Raw genomic sequence first — 27,283 nt, forward strand, 5'->3', positions numbered from 1 at the left:
ATAAAGAAGGACATTATTGAACAAAAATACCATTTGTGATGTTTCTGGGACATTTTGGAGTGCCAACAGAAGAAGATCTTCAAAAGGTAAGGCATTAATTATATCGCTATTTCCGACTTTTGTCGCACACCTGCCTGGTTGAAATCTGATTTTCATGTGATTGCATGCGGAGCGCCGTCCTCAGATAATCACATGGTCTGCTTTCGCCGTAAAGCCTTTTCGAAATCTGATACAGGGGCTGGATTAACAAGACGTTAAGCTTTACGTTGATGTATAACACTTATATGTTTTATGAATTCTTATTATGAGTATTTCTGTTTTTGAATTTGGCGCACTGCAATTTCACTAGATGTTGTCAAATCAATCCCGTTAACGAGCGGGAAGGGATCACTAAGAAGTTAAGAACACAACCAGAGACCATTGTTATGGTTGACAGGAGCTGATTGAAAGATCATTGTGTTATCATGAGATCGACATCAAACCAATGAGAAGCCAGGTAAAAAAAAAGATTTAAAAAAAAAGGTCAAAAGCACTTACTTGTCCAATCATCTTCGAAGCAGTACAGGAAGTGGAAGACCACCATCACCAGAGAGTGGAGGGAGATGAGTGCAATGTACATCTGGAACACACAGACTCATGGTAAGACCGGGTACTACGGAACAGTTTCCCATGAGATGGGCGAGAATTGAACAGTTTCCCCATGAGATGGGTGGATTTGGAACTTTTCAGTGCATTTGACAACTTAAAAACATCTTAATTCCCAACTTTCCAATAGGTAGTGTGTGTTGGCTACTTGTCTGTGTTATTGCAGCAGGCTGAAGGTGTAATGGTGTCTACAGTATGGAACGTTCCGGTATGTAAAGTATAGACTGGTACGTACTGTGAAGAGCACAAAGAACTTCTGGTTGTTCTCTCCCACACAGTTGTTAACCCAGGGACAGTGGTGGTCCATCTTCCGTATGCAGCGCTGACACACACTGGGAGGGAACATCCATGGAGAGAGAGAACTAATTACACACACTGGGAGGGAACATCCATGGAGAGAGAGAACTAATTACACACACTGGGAGGGGAACATCCATGGAGAGAGAGAACTAATTACACACACTGGGAGGGGAACATCCATGGAGAGAGAGAACTAATTACACACACTGGGAGGGGAACATCCATGGAGAGAGAGAACTAATTACACACACTGGGAGGGGAACATCCATGGAGAGAGAGAACTAATTACACACACTGGGAGGGAACATCCATGGAGAGAGAGAACTAATTACACACACTGGGAGGGAACATCCATGGAGAGAGAGAACTAATTACACACACTGGGAGGGAACATCCATGGAGAGAGAGAGAACTAATTACACACACTGGGAGGGGGACATCCATAGAGAGAGAGAACTAATTACACACACTGGGAGGGGAACATCCATAGAGAGAGAGAACTAATTACACACACTGGGAGGGGAACATCCATGGAGAGAGAGAACTAATTACACACACTGGGAGGGAACATCCATGGAGAGAGAGAACTAATTACACACACTGGGAGGGGAACATCCATGGAGAGAGAGAACTAATTACACACACTGGGAGGGGGACATCCATGGAGAGAGAGAACTAATTACACACACTGGGAGGGGAACATCCATGGAGAGAGAGAGAACTAATTACACACACTGGGAAGGGGACATCCATGGAGAGAGAACTAATTACACACCCTGGGAGGGGAACATCCATAGAGAGAGAGAACTAATTACACACACTGGGAGGGGAACATCCATAGAGAGAGAGAACTAATTACACACACTGGGAGGGGAACATCCATGGAGAGAGAGAACTAATTACACACACTGGGAGGGAACATCCATGGAGAGAGAGAACTAATTACACACACTGGGAGGGGAACATCCATGGAGAGAGAGAACTAATTACACACACTGGGAGGGGGACATCCATGGAGAGAGAGAACTAATTACACACACTGGGAGGGGAACATCCATGGAGAGAGAGAACTAATTACACACACTGGGAGGGGAACATCCATGGAGAGAGAACTAATTACACACACTGGGAGGGGGACATCCATGGAGAGAGAGAACTAATTACACACACTGGGAGGGGGACATCCATGGAGAGAGAGAACTAATTACACACACTGGGAGGGGAACATCCATGGAGAGAGAACTAATTACACACACTGGGAGGGAACATCCATGGAGAGAGAACTAATTACACACACTGGGAGGGAACATCCATGGAGAGAGAGAGAACTAATTACACACACTGGGAGGGGAACATCCATGGAGAGAGAGAACTAATTACACACACTGGGAGGGAACATCCATGGAGAGAGAACTAATTACACACACTGGGAGGGGAACATCCATGGAGAGAGAGAGAACTAATTACACACACTGGGAGGGAACATCCATGGAGAGAGAACTAATTACACACACTGGGAGGGGAACATCCATGGAGAGAGAGAGAACTAATTACACACACTGGGAGGGGGACATCCATAGAGAGAGAGAACTAATTACACACACTGGGAGGGGAACATCCATAGAGAGATAGAGAACTAATTACACACACTGGGAGGGAACATCCATGGAGAGAGAGAGAACTAATTACACACACTGGGAGGGGGACATCCATAGAGAGAGAGAACTAATTACACACACTGGGAGGGGGACATCCATAGAGAGAGAGAACTAATTACACACACTGGGAGGGGGACATCCATAGAGAGAGAGAACTAATTACACACACTGGGAGGGAACATCCATGGAGAGAGAGAACTAATTACACACACTGGGAGGGAACATCCATGGAGAGAGAGAACTAATTACACACACTGGGAGGGGAACATCCATGGAGAGAGAACTAATTACACACACTGGGAGGGGGACATCCATGGAGAGAGAGAGAACTAATTACACACACTGGGAGGGGGACATCCATGGAGAGAGAGAGAGAACTAATTACACACACTGGGAGGGGAACATCCATGGAGAGAGAACTAATTACACACACTGGGAGGGGAACATCCATGGAGAGAGAGAGAACTAATTACACACACTGGGAGGGGAACATCCATGGAGAGAGAGAGAACTAATTACACACACTGGGGGGGGAACATCCATGGAGAGAGAGAGAACTAATTACACACACTGGGAGGGGAACATCCATGGAGAGAGAGAGAACTAATTACACACACTGGGAGGGAACATCCATGGAGAGAGAGAACTAATTACACACACTGGGAGGGGAACATCCATGGAGAGAGAGAACTAATTACACACACTGGGAGGGAAACATCCATGGAGAGAGAGAGAACTAATTACACACACTGGGAGGGGGACATCCATGGAGAGAGAGAACTAATTACACACACTGGGAGGGGGACATCCATGGAGAGAGAGAGAACTAATTACACACACTGGGAGGGAACATCCATGGAGAGAGAGAACTAATTACACACACTGGGAGGGGAACATCCATGGAGAGAGAGAACTAATTACACACACTGGGAGGGGAACATCCATGGAGAGAGAGAACTAATTACACACACTGGGAGGGGGACATCCATGGAGAGAGAGAGAACTAATTACACACACTGGGGGGGGAACATCCATGGAGAGAGAGAGAACTAATTACACACACTGGGAGGGGAACATCCATGGAGAGAGAGAGAACTAATTACACACACTGGGAGGGAACATCCATGGAGAGAGAGAACTAATTACACACACTGGGAGGGGAACATCCATGGAGAGAGAGAACTAATTACACACACTGGGAGGGAAACATCCATGGAGAGAGAGAGAACTAATTACACACACTGGGAGGGGGACATCCATGGAGAGAGAGAACTAATTACACACACTGGGAGGGGGACATCCATGGAGAGAGAGAGAACTAATTACACACACTGGGAGGGAACATCCATGGAGAGAGAGAACTAATTACACACACTGGGAGGGGAACATCCATGGAGAGAGAGAACTAATTACACACACTGGGAGGGGAACATCCATGGAGAGAGAGAACTAATTACACACACTGGGAGGGGGACATCCATGGAGAGAGAGAGAACTAATTACACACACTGGGAGGGAACATCCATGGAGAGAGAGAGAACTAATTACACACACTGGGAGGGAAACATCCATGGAGAGAGATAACTAATTACACACACTGGGAGGGGGACATCCATGGAGAGAGAACTAATTACACACACTGGGAGGGAAACATCCATGGAGAGAGAGAACTAATTACACACACTGGGAGGGAACATCCATGGAGAGAGAGAGAACTAATTACACACACTGGGAGGGGGACATCCATAGAGAGAGAACTAATTACACACACTGGGAGGGGAACATCCATGGAGAGAGAGAACTAATTACACACACTGGGAGGGAACATCCATGGAGAGAGAGAGAACTAATTACACACACTGGGAGGGGAACATCCATGGAGAGAGAGAGAACTAATTACACACACTGGGAGGGGGACATCCATGGAGAGAGAGAGAACTAATTACACACACTGGGAGGGGGACATCCATGGAGAGAGAGAGAACTAATTACACACTGGGAGGGGAACATCCATGGAAAGAGAGAACTAATTACACACACTGGGAGGGGAACATCCATGGAAAGAGAGAACTAATTACACACACTGGGAGGGAACATCCATGGAGAGAACTAATTACACACACTGGGAGGGGAACATCCATGGAGAGAGAACTAATTACACACACTGGGAGGGGAACATCCATGGAGAGAGAACTAATTACACACACTGGGAGGGGAACATCCATAGAGAGAGAGAGAACTAATTACACACACTGGGAGGGGAACATCCATAGAGAGAGAACTAATTACACACACTGGGAGGGGGACATCCATGGAGAGAGAGAGAACTAATTACACACACTGGGAGGGGGACATCCATGGAGAGAGAGAACTAATTACACACACTGGGAGGGAACATCCATAGAGAGAGAGAACTAATTACACACACTGGGAGGGGGACATCCATGGAGAGAGAGAGAACTAATTACACACACTGGGAGGGGGACATCCATGGAGAGAGAGAGAACTAATTACACACACTGGGAGGGGACATCCATGGAGAGAGAGAACTAATTACACACACTGGGAGGGGAACATCCATGGAGAGAGAGAGAACTAATTACACACACTGGGAGGGAACATCCATGGAGAGAGAGAACTAATTACACACACTGGGAGGGGAACATCCATGGAGAGAGAACTAATTACACACACTGGGAGGGGGACATCCATGGAGAGAGAGAACTAATTACACACACTGGGAGGGGGACATCCATGGAGAGAGAGAGAACTAATTACACACACTGGGAGGGGGACATCCATGGAGAGAGAGAGAACTAATTACACACACTGGGAGGGGGACATCCATGGAGAGAGAGAGAACTAATTACACACACTGGGAGGGGGACATCCATGGAGAGAGAGAACTAATTACACACACTGGGAGGGGGACATCCATAGAGAGAGAGAACTAATTACACACACTGGGAGGGGAACATCCATAGAGAGAGAGAACTAATTACACACACTGGGAGGGAACATCCATGGAGAGAGAGAACTAATTACACACACTGGGAGGGAACATCCATGGAGAGAGAGAACTAATTACACACACTGGGAGGGGAACATCCATGGAGAGAGAACTAATTACACACACTGGGAGGGGGACATCCATGGAGAGAGAGAGAACTAATTACACACACTGGGAGGGGGACATCCATGGAGAGAGAGAGAACTAATTACACACACTGGGAGGGGAACATCCATGGAGAGAGAACTAATTACACACACTGGGAGGGGAACATCCATAGAGAGAGAGAGAACTAATTACACACACTGGGAGGGGAACATCCATGGAGAGAGAGAGAGAACTAATTACACACACTGGGAGGGGAACATCCATGGAGAGAGAGAGAACTAATTACACACACTGGGAGGGGAACATCCATGGAGAGAGAGAGAACTAATTACACACACTGGGAGGGGAACATCCATGGAGAGAGAGAGAACTAATTACACACACTGGGAGGGGAACATCCATGGAGAGATAGAGAACTAATTACACACACTGGGAGGGAACATCCATGGAGAGAGAGAACTAATTACACACACTGGGAGGGGAACATCCATGGAGAGAGAGAACTAATTACACACACTGGGAGGGAAACATCCATGGAGAGAGAGAGAACTAATTACACACACTGGGAGGGGGACATCCATGGAGAGAGAGAGAACTAATTACACACACTGGGAGGGAAACATCCATGGAGAGAGAGAACTAATTACACACACTGGGAGGGAACATCCATGGAGAGAGAGAGAACTAATTACACACACTGGGAGGGGAACATCCATGGAGAGAGAGAACTAATTACACACACTGGGAGGGGAACATCCATGGAGAGAGAGAACTAATTACACACACTGGGAGGGGGGAGAGAGAACTAATTACACACACTGGGAGGGGGACATCCATGGAGAGAGAGAGAACTAATTACACACACTGGGAGGGAACATCCATGGAGAGAGAGAGAACTAATTACACACACTGGGAGGGAAACATCCATGGAGAGAGAGAACTAATTACACACACTGGGAGGGGACATCCATAGAGAGAGAACTAATTACACACACTGGGAGGGAAACATCCATGGAGAGAGAGAGAACTAATTACACACACTGGGAGGGAAACATCCATGGAGAGAGAGAACTAATTACACACACTGGGAGGGGGACATCCATAGAGAGAGAACTAATTACACACACTGGGAGGGGAACATCCATGGAGAGAGAGAACTAATTACACACACTGGGAGGGAACATCCATGGAGAGAGAGAACTAATTACACACACTGGGAGGGGGACATCCATGGAGAGAGAGAGAACTAATTACACACACTGGGAGGGGGACATCCATGGAGAGAGAGAGAACTAATTACACACACTGGGAGGGGAACATCCATGGAAAGAGAGAACTAATTACACACACTGGGAGGGGAACATCCATGGAAAGAGAGAACTAATTACACACACTGGGAGGGAACATCCATAGAGAGAGAGAACTAATTACACACACTGGGAGGGAACATCCATAGAGAGAGAGAACTAATTACACACACTGGGAGGGGAACATCCATGGAGAGAGAGAACTAATTACACACACTGGGAGGGGGACATCCATGGAGAGAGAGAACTAATTACACACACTGGGAGGGGACATCCATGGAGAGAGAGAACTAATTACACACACTGGGAGGTGGAACATCCATGGAGAGAGAGAGAACTAATTACACACACTGGGAGGGGAACATCCATGGAGAGAGAGAGAACTAATTACACACACTGGGAGGGAAACATCCATGGAGAGAGAGAACTAATTACACACACTGGGAGGGGACATCCATGGAGAGAGAGAACTAATTACACACACTGGGACTGGGGGGAACATCCATGGAGAGAGAGAGAACTAATTACACACACTGGGAGGGGGACATCCATGGAGAGAGAGAGAACTAATTACACACACTGGGGGGGGGACATCCATGGGAGAGAGAGAACTAATTACACACACTGGGAGGGGAACATCCATGGAAAGAGAGAGAACTAATTACACACACTGGGAGGGGAACATCCATGGAAAGAGAGAACTAATTACACACACTGGGAGGGAACATCCATGGGAACTAATTACACACACTGGGAGGGGAACATCCATGGAGAGAACTAATTACACACACTGGGAGGGGAACATCCAAGAGAACTAATTACACACACTGGGAGGGGAACATCCATGAGAGAGAGAACTAATTACACACACTGGGAGGGGAACATCCATAGAGAGAGAGAGAGAGAACTAATTACACACACTGGGAGGGGGACATCCATGGAGAGAGAGAACTAATTACACACACTGGGAGGGAACATCCATGGAGAGAGAGAGAACTAATTACACACACTGGGAGGGAACATCCATGGGAGAGAGAGAACTAATTACACACACTGGGAGGGGAACATCCATGGAGAGAGAGAGAACTAATTACACACACTGGGAGGGGAACATCCATGGAGAGAGAGAGAACTAATTACACACACTGGGGGGGGACATCCATGGAGAGAGAGAGAACTAATTACACACACTGGGAGGGGGACATCCATGGAGAGAGAGAGAACTAATTACACACACTGGGAGGGGGACATCCATGGAGAGAGAGAGAACTAATTACACACACTGGGAGGGGGACATCCATAGAGAGAGAGAACTAATTACACACCCTGGGAGGGGAACATCCATGGAGAGAGAGAGAACTAATTACACACACTGGGAGGGGAACATCCATAGAGAGAGAGAGAACTAATTACACACACTGGGAGGGGAACATCCATGGAGAGAGAGAACTAATTACACACACTGGGAGGGGGACATCCATGGAGAGAGAGAACTAATTACACACACTGGGAGGGGGACATCCATAGAGAGAGAGAGAACTAATTACACACACTGGGAGGGGAACATCGATGGAGAGAGAGAGAACTAATTACACACACTGGGAGGGGAACATCCATGGAGAGAGAGAACTAATTACACACACTGGGAGGGAACATCCATAGAGAGAGAACTAATTACACACACTGGGAGGGAACATCCATGGAGAGAGAGAACTAATTACACACACTGGGAGGGGAACATCCATGGAGAGAGAGAACTAATTACACACACTGGGAGGGGGACATCCATAGAGAGAGAACTAATTACACACACTGGGAGGGGGACATCCATAGAGAGAGAGAGAGAACTAATTACACACACTGGGAGGGGGACATCCATGGAGAGAGAACTAATTACACACACTGGGAGGGGAACATCCATGGAGAGAGAGAGAACTAATTACACACACTGGGAGGGGAACATCCATGGAGAGAGAGAACTAATTACACACACTGGGAGGGGGACATCCATGGAGAGAGAGAGAACTAATTACACACACTGGGAGGGGGACATCCATGGAGAGAGAGATAACTAATTACACACACTGGGAGGGGAACATCCATGGAGAGAGAGAACTAATTACACACACTGGGAGGGAACATCCATGGAGAGAGAACTAATTACACACACTGGGAGGGGAACATCCATGGAGAGAGAGAGAGAACTAATTACACACACTGGGAGGGGAACATCCATGGAGAGAGAGAGAGAACTAATTACACACACTGGGAGGGGAACATCCATGGAGAGAGAGAACTAATTACACACACTGGGAGGGGAACATCCATGGAGAGAGAACTAATTACACACACTGGGAGGGGACATCCATAGAGAGAGAACTAATTACACACACTGGGAGGGAACATCCATGGAGAGAGAGAACTAGTTACACACACTGGGAGGGGAACATCCATGGAGAGAGAACTAATTACACACACTGGGAGGGAACATCCATGGAGAGAGAGAGAACTAATTACACACACTGGGAGGGGAACATCCATGGAGAGAGAGAACTAATTACACACACTGGGAGGGGACATCCATAGAGAGAGAACTAATTACACACACTGGGAGGGAACATCCATGGAGAGAGAGAACTAGTTACACACACTGGGAGGGGAACATCCATGGAGAGAGAGAACTAATTACACACACTGGGAGGGGAACATCCATGGAGAGAGAGAACTAATTACACACACTGGGAGGGAACATCCATGGAGAGAGAGAACTAATTACACACACTGGGAGGGGAACATCCATGGAGAGAGAACTAATTACACACACTGGGAGGGAACATCCATGGAGAGAGAGAACTAATTACACACACTGGGAGGGGAACATCCATAGAGAGAGAGAGAACTAATTACACACACTGGGAGGGAACATCCATGGAGAGAGAGAACTAATTACACACACTGGGAGGGGAACATCCATAGAGAGAGAGAGAACTAATTACACACACTGGGAGGGGGACATCCATGGAGAGAGAGAGAACTAATTACACACACTGGGAGGGGGACATCCATAGAGAGAGAGAGAACTAATTACACACACTGGGAGGGGAACATCCATGGAGAGAGAGAGAACTAATTACACACACTGGGAGGGGAACATCCATAGAGAGAGAACTAATTACACACACTGGGAGGGAACATCCATAGAGAGAGAGAACTAATTACACACACTGGGAGGGGAACATCCATGGAGAGAGAGAACTAATTACACACACTGGGAGGGAACATCCATGGAGAGAGAGAGAACTAATTACACACACTGGGAGGGGAACATCCATGGAGAGAGAGAACTAATTACACACACTGGGAGGGGGACATCCATGGAGAGAGAGAACTAATTACACACACTGGGAGGGGGACATCCATGGAGAGAGAGAACTAATTACACACACTGGGAGGGAACATCCATGGAGAGAGAGAACTAATTACACACACTGGGAGGGGGACATCCATGGAGAGAGAGAGAACTAATTACACACACTGGGAGGGGGACATCCATGGAGAGAGAGAGAACTAATTACACACACTGGGAGGGGGACATCCATGGAGAGAGAGAACTAATTACACACACTGGGAGGGGAACATCCATAGAGAGAGAACTAATTACACACACTGGGAGGGGGACATCCATAGAGAGAGAGAACTAATTACACACACTGGGAGGGGAACATCCATAGAGAGAGAACTAATTACACACACTGGGAGGGAACATCCATAGAGAGAGAGAACTAATTACACACACTGGGAGGGGGACATCCATGGAGAGAGAGAACTAATTACACACACTGGGAGGGGGACATCCATAGAGAGAGAGAACTAATTACACACACTGGGAGGGGAACATCCATGGAGAGAGAGAGAACTAATTACACACACTGGGAGGGGGACATCCATGGAGAGAGAGAGAACTAATTACACACACTGGGAGGGAAACATCCATGGAGAGAGAGAACTAATTACACACACTGGGAGGGGGACATCCATAGAGAGAGAGAACTAATTACACACACTGGGAGGGAACATCCATGGAGAGAGAGAGAACTAATTACACACACTGGGAGGGAACATCCATGGAGAGAGAGAGAACTAATTACACACACTGGGAGGGGAACATCCATAGAGAGAGAGAGAACTAATTACACACACTGGGAGGGGGACATCCATAGAGAGAGAGAACTAATTACACACACTGGGAGGGGGACATCCATAGAGAGAGAGAACTAATTACACACACTGGGAGGGGGACATCCATAGAGAGAGAGAACTAATTACACACACTGGGAGGGGGACATCCATGGAGAGAGAGAACTAATTACACACACTGGGAGGGAAACATCCATGGAGAGAGAGAACTAATTACACACACTGGGAGGGGGACATCCATAGAGAGAGAGAACTAATTACACACACTGGGAGGGGGACATCCATAGAGAGAGAGAACTAATTACACACACTGGGAGGGGGACATCCATAGAGAGAGAGAACTAATTACACACACTGGGAGGGGGACATCCATAGAGAGAGAGAGAACTAATTACACACACTGGGAGGGGAACATCCATAGAGAGAGAACTAATTACACACACTGGGAGGGAAACATCCATGGAGAGAGAGAACTAATTACACACACTGGGAGGGGGACATCCATAGAGAGAGAGAACTAATTACACACACTGGGAGGGGAACATCCATGGAGAGAGAACTAATTACACACACTGGGAGGGGAACATCCATGGAGAGAGAACTAATTACACACACTGGGAGGGGGACATCCATGGAGAGAGAGATAACTAATTACACACACTGGGAGGGGGACATCCATGGAGAGAGAGAACTAATTACACACACTGGGAGGGGGACATCCATAGAGAGAGAGAACTAATTACACACACTGGGAGGGAACATCCATGGAGAGAGAGAACTAATTACACACACTGGGAGGGAACATCCATGGAGAGAGAGAACTAATTACACACACTGGGAGGGAACATCCATGGAGAGAGAACTAATTACACACACTGGGAGGGGAACATCCACGGAGAGAGAGAACTAATTACACACACTGGGAGGGGAACATCCATGGAGAGAGAACTAATTACACACACTGGGAGGGGAACATCCATGGAGAGAGAACTAATTACACACACTGGGAGGGAACATCCATGGAGAGAGAGAGAACTAATTACACACACTGGGAGGGGAACATCCATGGAGAGATAGAGAACTAATTACACACACTGGGAGGGGAACATCCATAGAGAGAGAGAACTAATTACACACACTGGGAGGGGAACATCCATAGAGAGATAGAGAACTAATTACACACACTGGGAGGGGAACATCCATGGAGAGATAGAGAACTAATTAGACACACTGGGAGGGGAACATCCATAGAGAGAGAGAACTAATTACACACACTGGGAGGGGAACATCCATAGAGAGATAGAGAACTAATTACACACACTGGGAGGGGAACATCCATGGAGAGATAGAGAACTAATTAGACACACTGGGAGGGGAACATCCATAGAGAGAGAGAACTAATTACACACACTGGGAGGGGAACATCCATGGAGAGAGAGAACTAATTACACACACTGGGAGGGGGACATCCATAGAGAGAGAGAACTAATTACACACACTGGGAGGGGAACATCCATGGAGAGAGAACTAATTACACACACTGGGAGGGGAACATCCATGGAGAGAGAACTAATTACACACACTGGGAGGGGAACATCCATGGAGAGAGAGAACTAATTACACACACTGGGAGGGGGACATCCATGGAGAGAGAGATAACTAATTACACACACTGGGAGGGGAACATCCATGGAGAGAGAGAACTAATTACACACACTGGGAGGGGAACATCCATGGAGAGAGAGAACTAATTACACACACTGGGAGGGGGACATCCATGGAGAGAGAGATAACTAATTACACACACTGGGAGGGGGACATCCATAGAGAGAGAGAACTAATTACACACACTGGGAGGGGAACATCCATGGAGAGAGAGAACTAATTACACACACTGGGAGGGGAACATCCATGGAGAGAGAGAGAACTAATTACACACACTGGGAGGGAACATCCATGGAGAGAGAGAGAACTAATTACACACACTGGGAGGGGGACATCCATGGAGAGAGAACTAATTACACACACTGGGAGGGGAACTTCCATGGAGAGAGAACTAATTACACACACTGGGAGGGGAACATCCATGGAGAGAGAGAGAACTAATTACACACACTGGGAGGGGAACATCCATAGAGAGAGAACTAATTACACACACTGGGAGGGGAACATCCATGGAGAGAGAACTAATTACACACACTGGGAGGGGGACATCCATGGAGAGAGAACTAATTACACACACTGGGAGGGGAACATCCATGGAGAGAGAACTAATTACACACACTGGGAGGGGGACATCCATGGAGAGAGAACTAATTACACACACTGGGAGGGGGACATCCATGGAGAGAGAGAGAGAACTAATTACACACACTGGGAGGGGAACATCCATGGAGAGAGAGAGAGAACTAATTACACACACTGGGAGGGAAACATCCATGGAGAGAGAGAACTAATTACACACACTGGGAGGGGAACATCCATGGAGAGAGAGAGAGAACTAATTACACACACTGGGAGGGGGACATCCATGGAGAGAGAGATAACTAATTACACACACTGGGAGGGGGACATCCATGGAGAGAGAGAACTAATTACACACACTGGGAGGGGAACATCCATGGAGAGAGAGAACTAATTACACACACTGGGAGGGGAACATCCATGGAGAGAGAGAGAACTAATTACACACACTGGGAGGGGAACATCCATGGAGAGAGAGAACTAATTACACACACTGGGAGGGGAACATCCATGGAGAGAGAGAGAACTAATTACACACACTGGGAGGGGAACATCCATGGAGAGAGAACTAATTACACACACTGGGAGGGGAACATCCATGGAGAGAGAACTAATTACACACACTGGGAGGGGGACACCCATGGAGAGAGAACTAATTACACACACTGGGAGGGGGACATCCATGGAGAGAGAGATAACTAATTACACACACTGGGAGGGGGACATCCATGGAGAGAGAGAACTAATTACACACACTGGGAGGGGAACATCCATAGAGAGAGAGAACTAATTACACACACTGGGAGGGGAACATCCATGGAGAGAGAGAACTAATTACACACACTGGGAGGGGGACATCCATGGAGAGAGAACTAATTACACACACTGGGAGGGAACATCCATGGAGAGAGAGAGAGAACTAATTACACACACTGGGAGGGAACATCCATAGAGAGAGAACTAATTACACACACTGGGAGGGGAACATCCATGGAGAGAGAGAACTAATTACACACACTGGGAGGGGGACATCCATGGAGAGAGAGAACTAATTACACACACTGGGAGGGGAACATCCATGGAGAGAGAACTAATTACACACACTGGGAGGGGGACATCCATAGAGAGAGAGAACTAATTACACACACTGGGAGGGGGACATCCATGGAGAGAGAGAACTAATTACACACACTGGGAGGGGGACATCCATAGAGAGAGAGAACTAATTACACACACTGGGAGGGAACATCCATGGAGAGAGAGAACTAATTACACACACTGGGAGGGAACATCCATGGAGAGAGAGAACTAATTACACACACTGGGAGGGAACATCCATGGAGAGAGAACTAATTACACACACTGGGAGGGGAACATCCACGGAGAGAGAGAACTAATTACACACACTGGGAGGGGAACATCCATGGAGAGAGAACTAATTACACACACTGGGAGGGGAACATCCATGGAGAGAGAACTAATTACACACACTGGGAGGGAACATCCATGGAGAGAGAGAGAACTAATTACACACACTGGGAGGGGGACATCCATGGAGAGAGAGAACTAATTACACACACTGGGAGGGGAACATCCATGGAGAGAGAACTAATTACACACACTGGGAGGGAACATCCATGGAGAGAGAGAACTAATTACACACACTGGGAGGGGGACATCCATGGAGAGAGAGAGAACTAATTACACACACTGGGAGGGGGACATCCATAGAGAGAGAACTAATTACACACACTGGGAGGGAACATCCATAGAGAGAGAGAACTAATTACACACACTGGGAGGGGAACATCCATGGAGAGAGAGAACTAATTACACACACTGGGAGGGGAACATCCATGGAGAGAGAGAACTAATTACACACACTGGGAGGGAACATCCATGGAGAGAGAGAACTAATTACACACACTGGGAGGGGAACATCCATGGAGAGAGAACTAATTACACACACTGGGAGGGAACATCCATGGAGAGAGAGAACTAATTACACACACTGGGAGGGGGACATCCATGGAGAGAGAGAGAACTAATTACACACACTGGGAGGGGGACATTCATAGAGAGAGAACTAATTACACACACTGGGAGGGAACATCCATAGAGAGAGAGAACTAATTACACACACTGGGAGGGGAACATCCATGGAGAGAGAGAACTAATTACACACACTGGGAGGGGAACATCCATGGAGAGAGAGAACTAATTACACACACTGGGAGGGAACATCCATGGAGAGAGAGAACTAATTACACACACTGGGAGGGAACATCCATGGAGAGAGAGAACTAATTACACACACTGGAAGGGAACATCCATGGAGAGAGAGAGAACTAATTACACACACTGGGAGGGGGACATCCATGGAGAGAGAGAGAACTAATTACACACACTGGGAGGGGGACATCCATAGAGAGAGAACTAATTACACACACTGGGAGGGAACATCCATAGAGAGAGATAACTAATTACACACACTGGGAGGGGAACATCCATGGAGAGAGAGAACTAATTACACACACTGGGAGGGGAACATCCATGGAGAGAGAGAACTAATTACACACACTGGGAGGGAACATCCATGGAGAGAGAGAACTAATTACACACACTGGGAGGGAACATCCATGGAGAGAGAGAACTAATTACACACACTGGGAGGGGGACATCCATAGAGAGAGAACTAATTACACACACTGGGAGGGGAACATCCATGGAGAGAGAGAACTAATTACACACACTGGGAGGGAACATCCATGGAGAGAGAGCTAATTACACACACTGGGAGGGGAACATCCATGGAGAGAGAGAGAACTAATTACACACACTGGGAGGGGGACATCCATGGAGAGAGAACTAATTACACACACTGGGAGGGGGACATCCATGGAGAGAGAGAACTAATTACACACACTGGGAGGGAACATCCATGGAGAGAGAGCTAATTACACACACTGGGAGGGAACATCCATGGAGAGAGAACTAATTACACACACTGGGAGGGGGACATCCATAGAGAGAGAGAACTAATTACACACACTGGGAGGGGAACATCCATGGAGAGAGAGAACTAATTACACACACTGGGAGGGGAACATCCATGGAGAGAGAGAGAACTAATTACACACACTGGGAGGGGGACATCCATGGAGAGAGAACTAATTACACACACTGGGAGGGGAACATCCATGGAGAGAGAACTAATTACACACACTGGGAGGGGGACATCCATGGAGAGAGAGAACTAATTACACACACTGGGAGGGAACATCCATGGAGAGAACTAATTACACACACTGGGAGGGGGACATCCATGGAGAGAGAGAGAACTAATTACACACACTGGGAGGGAAACATCCATGGAGAGAGAGAGAACTAATTACACACACTGGGAGGGGAACATCCATAGAGAGAGAGAACTAATTACACACACTGGGAGGGGAACATCCATAGAGAGAGAGAACTAATTACACACACTGGGAGGGAACATCCATAGAGAGAGAACTAATTACACACCCTGGGAGGGGAACATCCATGGAGAGAGAGAGAACTAATTACACACACTGGGAGGGGGACATCCATGGAGAGAGAGAACTAATTACACACACTGGGAGGGGAACATCCATGGAGAGAGATAACTAATTACACACACTGGGAGGGGAACATCCATGGAGAGAGAGAGAACTAATTACACACACTGGGAGGGGAACATCCATGGAGAGAGAGAACTAATTACACACACTGGGAGGGGAACATCCATGGAGAGAGAGAGAACTAATTACACACACTGGGAGGGGAACATCCATGGAGAGAGAGAGAACTAATTACACACACTGGGAGGGGAACATCCATGGAGAGAGAACTAATTACACACACTGGGAGGGGAACATCCATGGAGAGAGAGAACTAATTACACACACTGGGAGGGGACATCCATAGAAAGAGAGAACTAATTACACACACTGGGAGGGAACATCCATGGAGAGAGAGAACTAATTACACACACTGGGAGGGGGACATCCATGGAGAGAGAGAACTAATTACACACACTGGGAGGGGGACATCCATGGAGAGAGAGAACTAATTACACACACTGGGAGGGGAACATCCATGGAGAGAGAGAACTAATTACACACACTGGGAGGGGAACATCCATAGAGAGAGAGAACTAATTACACACACTGGGAGGGAACATCCATGGAGAGAGAGAGAACTAATTACACACACTGGGAGGGAAACATCCATGGAGAGAGAGAGAACTAATTACACACACTGGGAGGGGGACATCCATGGTGAGAGAACTAATTACACACACTGGGAGGGGAACATCCATGGAGAGAGATAACTAATTACACACACTGGGAGGGGGACATCCATAGAAAGAGAGAACTAATTACACACACTGGGAGGGGAACATCCATGGAGAGAGAGAACTAATTACACACACTGGGAGGGGGACATCCATAGAGAGAACTAATTACACACACTGGGAGGGGGACATCCATAGAAAGAGAGAACTAATTACACACACTGGGAGGGGAACATCCATGGAGAGAGAGAACTAATTACACACACTGGGAGGGGACATCCATAGAAAGAGAGAACTAATTACACACACTGGGAGGGGACATCCATGGAGAGAGAGAGCTAATTACACACACTGGGAGGGGAACATCCATGGAGAGAGAGAACTAATTACACACACTGGGAGGGAACATCCATAGAGAGAGAACTAATTACACACACTGGGAGGGGGACATCCATAGAGAGAGAACTAATTACACACACTGGGAGGGAACATCCATGGAGAGAGAGAACTAATTACACACACTGGGAGGGGAACATCCATGGAGAGAGAGAACTAATTACACACACTGGGAGGGGACATCCATAGAGAGAGAACTAATTACACACACTGGGAGGGGAACATCCATGGAGAGAGAACTAATTACACACACTGGGAGGGGAACATCCATGGAGAGAGAGAACTAATTACACACACTGGGAGGGGGACATCCATGGAGAGAGAGAGAAGTAATTACACACACTGGGAGGGAACATCCATGGAGAGAGAGAGAACTAATTACACACACTGGGAGGGGGACATCCATGGAGAGAGAGAGTACTAATTACACACACTGGGAGGGGGACATCCATGGAGAGAGAGAACTAATTACACACACTGGGAGGGAACATCCATGGAGAGAGAGAACTAATTACACACACTGGGAGGGAACATCCATGGAGAGAGAAGTAATTACACACACTGGGAGGGGAACATCCATGGAGAGAGAGAACTAATTACACACACTGGGAGGGGGACATCCATGGAGAGAGAGAACTAATTACACACACTGGGAGGGAACATCCATGGAGAGAGAAGTAATTACACACACTGGGAGGGGAACATCCATGGAGAGAGAGAACTAATTACACACACTGGGAGGGAACATCCATGGAGAGAGAAGTAATTACACACACTGGGAGGGGAACATCCATGGAGAGAGAGAACTAATTACACACACTGGGAGGGGGACATCCATGGAGAGAGAGAACTAATTACACACACTGGGAGGGGAACATCCATGGAGAGAGAACTAATTACACACACTGGGAGGGGAACATCCATGGAGAGAGAAGTAATTACACACACTGGGAGGGGAACATCCATGGAGAGAGAGAACTAATTACACACACTGGGAGGGAACATCCATGGAGAGAGAACTAATTACACACACTGGGAGGGGAACATCCATGGAGAGAGAGAGAACTAATTACACACACTGGGAGGGAACATCCATAGAGAGAGAACTAATTACACACACTGGGAGGGGAACATCCATAGAGAGAGAACTAATTACACACACTGGGAGGGGACATCCATAGAGAGAGAACTAATTACACACACTGGGAGGGGAACATCCATGGAGAGAGAAGTAATTACACACACTGGGAGGGGAACATCCATGGAGAGAGAGAGAACTAATTACACACACTGGGAGGGGAACATCCATGGAGAGAGAGAGAACTAATTACACACACTGGGAGGGAACATCCATAGAGAGAGAACTAATTACACACACTGGGAGGGGAACATCCATAGAGAGAGAACTAATTACACACACTGGGAGGGGAACATCCATGGAGAGAGAAGTAATTACACACACTGGGAGGGGAACATCCATGGAGAGAGAGAACTAATTACACACACTGGGAGGGGGACATCCATGGAGAGAGAGAGAACTAATTACACACACTGGGAGGGGAACATCCATGGAGAGAGAGAACTAATTACACACACTGGGAGGGAACATCCATGGAGAGAGAACTAATTACACACACTGGGAGGGGAACATCCATGGAGAGAGAGAACTAATTACACACACTGGGAGGGGAACATCCATGGAGAGAGAGAACTAATTACACACACTGGGAGGGGAACATCCATGGAGAGAGAGAACTAATTACACACACTGGGAGGGGAACATCCATGGAGAGAGAAGTAATTACACACACTGGGAGGGGAACATCCATGGAGAGAGAGAGAGAGAACTAATTACACACACTGGGAGGGGAACATCCATGGAGAGAGAGAACTAATTACACACACTGGGAGGGAACATCCATAGAGAGAAAACTAATTACACACACTGGGAGGGGGACATCCATGGAGAGAACTAATTACACACACTGGGAGGGGAACATCCATGGAGAGAGAGAGAACTAATTACACACACTGGGAGGGGAACATCCATGGAGAGAGAGAACTAATTACACACACTGGGAGGGGGACATCCATGGAGAGAGAGAGAACTAATTACACACACTGGGAGGGGGACATCCATGGAGAGAACTAATTACACACACTGGGAGGGGAACATCCATGGAGAGAGAGAACTAATTACACACACTGGGAGGGGAACATCCATGGAGAGAGAGAACTAATTACACACACTGGGAGGGAACATCCATAGAGAGAGAGAAAACTAATTACACACACTGGGAGGGGAACATCCATGGAGAGAGAGAGAACTAATTACACACACTGGGAGGGGAACATCCATGGAGAGAGAGAGAACTAATTACACACACTGGGAGGGGAACATCCATGGAGAGAGAGAACTAATTACACACACTGGGAGGGGAACATCCATGGAGAGAGAGAGAACTAATTACACACACTGGGAGGGAACATCCATAGAGAGAGAGAGAACTAATTACACACACTGGGAGGGGGACATCCATGGAGAGAGAGAGAACTAATTACACACACTGGGAGGGGGACATCCATGGAGAGAGAGAGAACTAATTACACACACTGGGAGGGGGACATCAATGGAGAGAGAGAACTAATTACACACACTGGGAGGGGAACATCCATGGAGAGAGAGAGAACTAATTACACACACTGGGAGGGAACATCCATGGAGAGAGAGAACTAATTACACACACTGGGAGGGGAACATCCATAGAGAGAGAACTAATTACACATACTGGGAGGGGGACATCCATAGAGAGAGAACTAATTACACATACTGGGAGGGGGACATCCATGGAGAGAGAGAACTAATTACACACACTGGGAGGGGAACATCCATGGAGAGAGAGAACTAATTACACACACTGGGAGGGGAACATCCATGGAGAGAGAGAACTAATTACACACACTGGGAGGGGGACATCCATGGAGAGAGAGAACTAATTACACACACTGGGAGGGGACATCCATGGAGAGAGAGAACTAATTACACACACTGGGAGGGGGACATCCATGGAGAGAGAGAACTAATTACACACACTGGGAGGGGAACATCCATAGAGAGAGAGAACTAATTACACACACTGGGAGGGGAACATCCATGGAGAGAGAGAACTAATTACACACACTGGGAGGGGGACATCCATGGAGAGAGAGAACTAATTACACACACTGGGAGGGGGACATCCATGGAGAGAGAGAACTAATTACACACACTGGGAGGGGAACATCCATGGAGAGAGAGAGAACTAATTACACACACTGGGAGGGGGACATCCATGGAGAGAGAACTAATTACACACACTGGGAGGGGGACATCCATGGAGAGAGAGAACTAATTACACACACTGGGAGGGGAACATCCATGGAGAGAGAGAACTAATTACACACACTGGGAGGGGAACATCCATGGAGAGAGAGAGAACTAATTACACACACTGGGAGGGGGACATCCATGGAGAGAGAGAACTAATTACACACACTGGGAGGGGGACATCCATAGAGAGAGAGAACTAATTACACACACTGGGAGGGGAACATCCATGGAGAGAGAACTAATTACACACACTGGGAGGGGGACATCCATGGAGAGAGAGAACTAATTACACACACTGGGAGGGGAACATCCATGGAGAGAGAGAGAACTAATTACACACACTGGGAGGGGAACATCCATGGAGAGAGAGAACTAATTACACACACTGGGAGGGAACATCCATGGAGAGAGAGAACTAATTACACACACTGGGAGGGGAACATCCATGGAGAGAGAGAGAACTAATTACACACACTGGGAGGGGAACATCCATGGAGAGAGAGAACTAATTACACACACTGGGAGGGGACATCCATAGAGAGAGATAACTAATTACACACACTGGGAGGGGAACATCCATGGAGAGAGAGAACTAATTACACCGTTGGTCCTAAAGTCACAGTGTTCAGCAGACCGTTGGTCCTAAAGTCAGTGTTCAGCAGACAGTCAGCTGACCTACGACACAGTAAGGAGGGAGGAGTCCCGCCCGTCTGATCAACTGGGACTTTGTGTCAGGGTTACTCTACCTGCAGTGTTCTCTGGGGCAGTGTCAGTCAGGGTTACTCTACCTGCAGTGTTCTCTGGGACAGTGTCAGTCAGGGTTACTCTACCTGCAGTGTTCTCTGGGACAGTGTCAGTCAGGGTTACTCTACCTGCAGTGTTCTCTGGGACAGTGTCAGTCAGGGTTACTCTACCTGCAGTGTTCTCTGGGACAGTGTCAGTCAGGGTTACTCCACCTGCAGTGTTCTCTGGGACAGTGTCAGTCAGGGTTACTCTACCTGCAGTGTTCTCTGGGACAGTGTCAGTCAGGGTTCCTCTACCTGCAGTGTCCTCTGGACAGTGTCAGTCAGGGTTACTCTACCTGCAGTGTTCTCTGGGACAGTGTCAGTCAGGGTTACTCTACCTGCAGTGTTCTCTGGGACAGTGTCAGTCAGGGTTACTCTACCTGCAGTGTTCTCTGGGACAGTGTCAGTCAGGGTTCCTCTACCTGCAGTGTTCTCTGGGACAGTGTCAGTCAGGGTTACTCTACCTGCAGTGTTCTCTGTTCTCTGGGACAGTGTCAGTCAGGGTTACTCTACCTGCAGTGTTCTCTGTTCTCTGGGACAGTGTCAGTCAGGGTTACTCTACCTGCAGTGTTCTCTGGACAGTGTCAGTCAGGGTTACTCTACCTGCAGTGTTCTCTGGGACAGTGTCAGTCAGGGTTACTCTACCTGCAGTGTTCTCTGGGACAGTGTCAGTCAGGGTTCCCCTACCTGCAGTGTTCTCTGGGACAGTGTCAGTCAGGGTTACTCTACCTGCAGTGTCCTCTGGGACAGTGTCAGTCAGGGTTACTCTACCTGCAGTGTTCTCTGGGACAGTGTCAGTCAGGGTTACTCTACCTGCAGTGTCTTCTGGGACAGTGTCAGTCAGGGTTACTCTACCTGCAGTGTTCTCTGGGACAGTGTCAGTCAGGGTTACTCTACCTGCAGTGTTCTCTGGGACAGTGTCAGTCAGGGTTACTCTACCTGCAGTGTTCTCTGGGACAGTGCCAGTCAGGGTTACTCTACCTGCAGTGTCTTCTGTCCTCTGGGACAGTGTCAGTCAGGGTTACTCTACCTGCAGTGTTCTCTGGGACAGTGTCAGTCAGGGTTACTCTACCTGCAGTGTTCTCTGGGACAGTGTCAGTCAGGGTTCCTCTACCTGCAGTGTTCTCTGTTCTCTGGGACAGTGTCAGTCAGGGTTCCTCTACCTGCAGTGTTCTCTGGGACAGTGTCAGTCAGGGTTACTCTACCTGCAGGGTTCTCTGGGACAGTGTCAGTCAGGGTTACTCTACCTGAAGTGTCTTCTGTTCTCTGGGACAGTGTCAGTCAGGGTTACTCTACCTGCAGTGTTCTCTGGGACAGTGTCAGTCAGGGTTCCTCTACCTGCAGTGTTCTCTGTTCTCTGGGACAGTGTCAGTCAGGGTTCCTCTACCTGCAGTGTTCTCTGGGACAGTGTCAGTCAGGGTTACTCTACCTGCAGTGTCTTCTGGGACAGTGTCAGTCAGGGTTACTCTACCTGCAGTGTTCTCTGGGACAGTGTCAGTCAGGGTTACTCTACCTGCAGTGTTCTCTGGGACAGTGTCAGTCAGGGTTACTCTACCTGCAGTGTCCTCTGGGACAGTGTCAGTCAGGGTTACTCTACCTGCAGTGTCCTCTGTTCTCTGGACAGTGTCAGTCAGGGTTACTCTACCTGCAGTGTCCTCTGGGACAGTGTTAGTCAGGGTTACTCTACCTGCAGTGTCCTCTGGGACAGTGTTAGTCAGGGTTACTCCACCTGCAGTGTTCTCTGTTCTCTGGGACAGTGTCAGTCAGGGTTACTCTACCTGCAGTGTCTTCTGGGACAGTGTCAGTCAGGGTTACTCTACCTGCAGTGTTCTCTGGGACAGTGTCAGTCAGGGTTACTCTACCTGCAGTGTTCTCTGGGACAGTGTCAGTCAGGGTTACTCTACCTGCAGTGTCCTCTGGGACAGTGTCAGTCAGGGTTACTCTACCTGCAGTGTCCTCTGGGACAGTGTCAGTCAGGGTTACTTTACCTGCAGTGTTCTCTGGGACAGTGTCAGTCAGGGTTACTCTACCTGCAGTGTTCTCTGGGACAGTGTCAGTCAGGGTTACTATACCTGCAGTGTCCTCTGTTCTCTGGGACAGTGTCAGTCAGGGTTACTCTACCTGCAGTGTTCTCTGGGACAGTGTCAGTCAGGGTTCCTCTACCTGCAGTGTTCTCTGGGACAGTGTCAGTCAGGGTTACTCTACCTGCAGTGTCCTCTGGGACAGTGTCAGTCAGGGTTACTCTACCTGCAGTGTTCTCTGGGACAGTATCAGTCAGGGTTACTCTACCTGCAGTGTCTTCTGGGACAGTGTCAGTCAGGGTTACTCTACCTGCAGTGTTCTCTGGGACAGTGTCAGTCAGGGTTCCTCTACCTGCAGTGTCCTCTGTTCTCTGGGACAGTGTCAGTCAGGGTTACTCTACCTGCAGTGTCCTCTGTCCTCTGGGACAGTGTCAGTCAGGGTTACTCTACCTGCAGTGTTCTCTGGGACAGTGTCAGTCAGGGTTCCTCTACCTGCAGTGTTCTCTGGGACAGTGTCAGTCAGGGTTACTATACCTGCAGTGTTCTCTGTTCTCTGGGACAGTGTCAGTCAGGGTTACTCTACCTGCAGTGTTCTCTGTTCTCTGGGACAGTGTCAGTCAGGGTTACTCTACCTGCAGTGTTCTCTGTTCTCTGGGACAGTGTCAGTCAGGGTTATTCTACCTGCAGTGTCCTCTGGGACAGTGTCAGTCAGGGTTACTCTACCTGCAGTGTCCTCTGGGACAGTGTCAGTCAGGGTTACTCTACCTGCAGTGTCCTCTGGACAGTGTCAGTCAGGGTTCCTCTACCTGCAGTGTTCTCTGGGACAGTGTCAGTCAGGGTTACTCTACCTGCAGTGTCCTCTGGGACAGTGTCAGTCAGGGTTACTCTACCTGCAGTGTCCTCTGGACAGTGTCAGTCAGGGTTCCTCTACCTGCAGTGTTCTCTGGGACAGTGTCAGTCAGGGTTACTCTACCTGCAGTGTCCTCTGGGACAGTGTCAGTCAGGGTTACTCTACCTGCAGTGTCCTCTGGGACAGTGTCAGTCAGGGTTACTCTACCTGCAGTGTCTTCTGGGACAGTGTCAGTCAGGGTTACTCTACCTGCAGTGTCTTCTGGGACAGTGTCAGTCAGGGTTACTCTACCTGCAGTGTTCTCTGGGACAGTGTCAGTCAGGGTTCCTCTACCTGCAGTGTTCTCTGGGACAGTGTCAGTCAGGGTTACTCTACCTGCAGTGTCCTCTGTTCTCTGGGACAGTGTCAGTCAGGGTTACTCTACCTGCAGTGTCCTCTGGGACAGTGTTAGTCAGGGTTACTCTACCTGCAGTGTCCTCTGGGCAGTGTCAGTCAGGGTTACTCTACCTGCAGTGTCCTCTGGGACAGTGTCAGTCAGGGTTACTCTACCTGCAGTGTCCTCTGTCCTCTGGGACAGTGTCAGTCAGGGTTACTCTACCTGCAGTGTTCTCTGGGACAGTGTCAGTCAGGGTTACTCTACCTGCAGTGTTCATTGGGACAGTGTCAGTCAGGGTTACTCTACCTGCAGTGTCCTCTGTTCTCTGGGACAGTGTCAGTCAGGGTTACTCTACCTGCAGTGTCCTCTGGGACAGTGTTAGTCAGGGTTACTCTACCTGCAGTGTCCTCTGGGCAGTGTCAGTCAGGGTTACTCTACCTGCAGTGTCCTCTGGGACAGTGTCAGTCAGGGTTACTCTACCTGCAGTGTCCTCTGTCCTCTGGGACAGTGTCAGTCAGGGTTCCTCTACCTGCAGTGTTCATTGGGACAGTGTCAGTCAGGGTTACTCTACCTGCAGTGTCCTCTGTTCTCTGGGACAGTGTCAGTCAGGGTTACTCTACCTGCAGTGTCCTCTGGGACAGTGTTAGTCAGGGTTACTCTACCTGCAGTGTCCTCTGTTCTCTGGGACAGTGTCAGTCAGGGTTACTCTACCTGCAGTGTTCTCTGGGACAGTGTCAGTCAGGGTTACTCTACCTGCAGGGTTCTCTGGGACAGTGTCAGTCAGGGTTACTCTACCTGCAGTGTCTTCTGTTCTCTGGGACAGTGTCAGTCAGGGTTACTCTACCTGCAGTGTTCTCTGGGACAGTGTCAGTCAGGGTTACTCTACCTGCAGTGTCTTCTGGGACAGTGTCAGTCAGGGTTACTCTACCTGCAGTGTCCTCTGGGACAGTGTCAGTCAGGGTTACTCTACCTGCAGTGTTCATTGGGACAGTGTCAGTCAGGGTTACTCTACCTGCAGTGTCCTCTGTTCTCTGGGACAGTGTCAGTCAGGGTTACTCTACCTGCAGTGTCCTCTGGGACAGTGTTAGTCAGGGTTACTCCACCTGCAGTGTTCTCTGGGACAGTGTCAGTCAGGGTTACTCTACCTGCAGGGTTCTCTGGGACAGTGTCAGTCAGGGTTACTCTACCTGCAGTGTCTTCTGTTCTCTGGGACAGTGTCAGTCAGGGTTACTCTACCTGCAGTGTTCTCTGGGACAGTGTCAGTCAGGGTTACTCTACCTGCAGTGTCTTCTGGGACAGTGTCAGTCAGGGTTACTCTACCTGCAGTGTTCTCTGGGACAGTGTCAGTCAGGGTTACTCTACCTGCAGTGTCCTCTGTTCTCTGGACAGTGTCAGTCAGGGTTACTCTACCTGCAGTGTCCTCTGGGACAGTGTCAGTCAGGGTTACTCTACCTGCAGTGTCCTCTGTTCTCTGGACAGTGTCAGTCAGGGTTACTCTACCTGCAGTGTCCTCTGGGACAGTGTTAGTCAGGGTTACTCTACCTGCAGTGTCCTCTGGGACAGTGTTAGTCAGGGTTACTCCACCTGCAGTGTTCTCTGTTCTCTGGGACAGTGTCAGTCAGGGTTACTCTACCTGCAGTGTTCTCTGGGACAGTGTCAGTCAGGGTTACTCTACCTGCAGTGTCCTCTGGGACA

At 48.4% G+C, this 27,283-nt stretch overlaps 1 protein-coding gene across 4 annotated transcripts in view; it reads right to left on the reverse strand.

Moving 5' to 3' along the window:
- Positions 1 to 27,283, reverse strand: part of zdhhc3a (zinc finger DHHC-type palmitoyltransferase 3a) — a 52,879-nt gene that overhangs the window by 16,597 nt on the left and 8,999 nt on the right. For all 4 annotated transcript variants that reach the window (XM_064946904.1, XM_064946903.1, XM_064946906.1 and 1 more), the window contains exons 6-7: positions 881 to 977; positions 538 to 619 (exon numbers count right to left, since the gene is read on the reverse strand). In XM_064946904.1, coding sequence (XP_064802976.1) covers positions 538 to 619; positions 881 to 977 — 179 coding nt within the window. The remainder of the gene's footprint in view (positions 1 to 537; positions 620 to 880; positions 978 to 27,283) is intronic.

Source organism: Oncorhynchus masou, chromosome 29 (assembly GCF_036934945.1).
Source record: "Oncorhynchus masou masou isolate Uvic2021 chromosome 29, UVic_Omas_1.1, whole genome shotgun sequence".
NCBI lineage: Eukaryota > Metazoa > Chordata > Actinopteri > Salmoniformes > Salmonidae > Oncorhynchus > Oncorhynchus masou.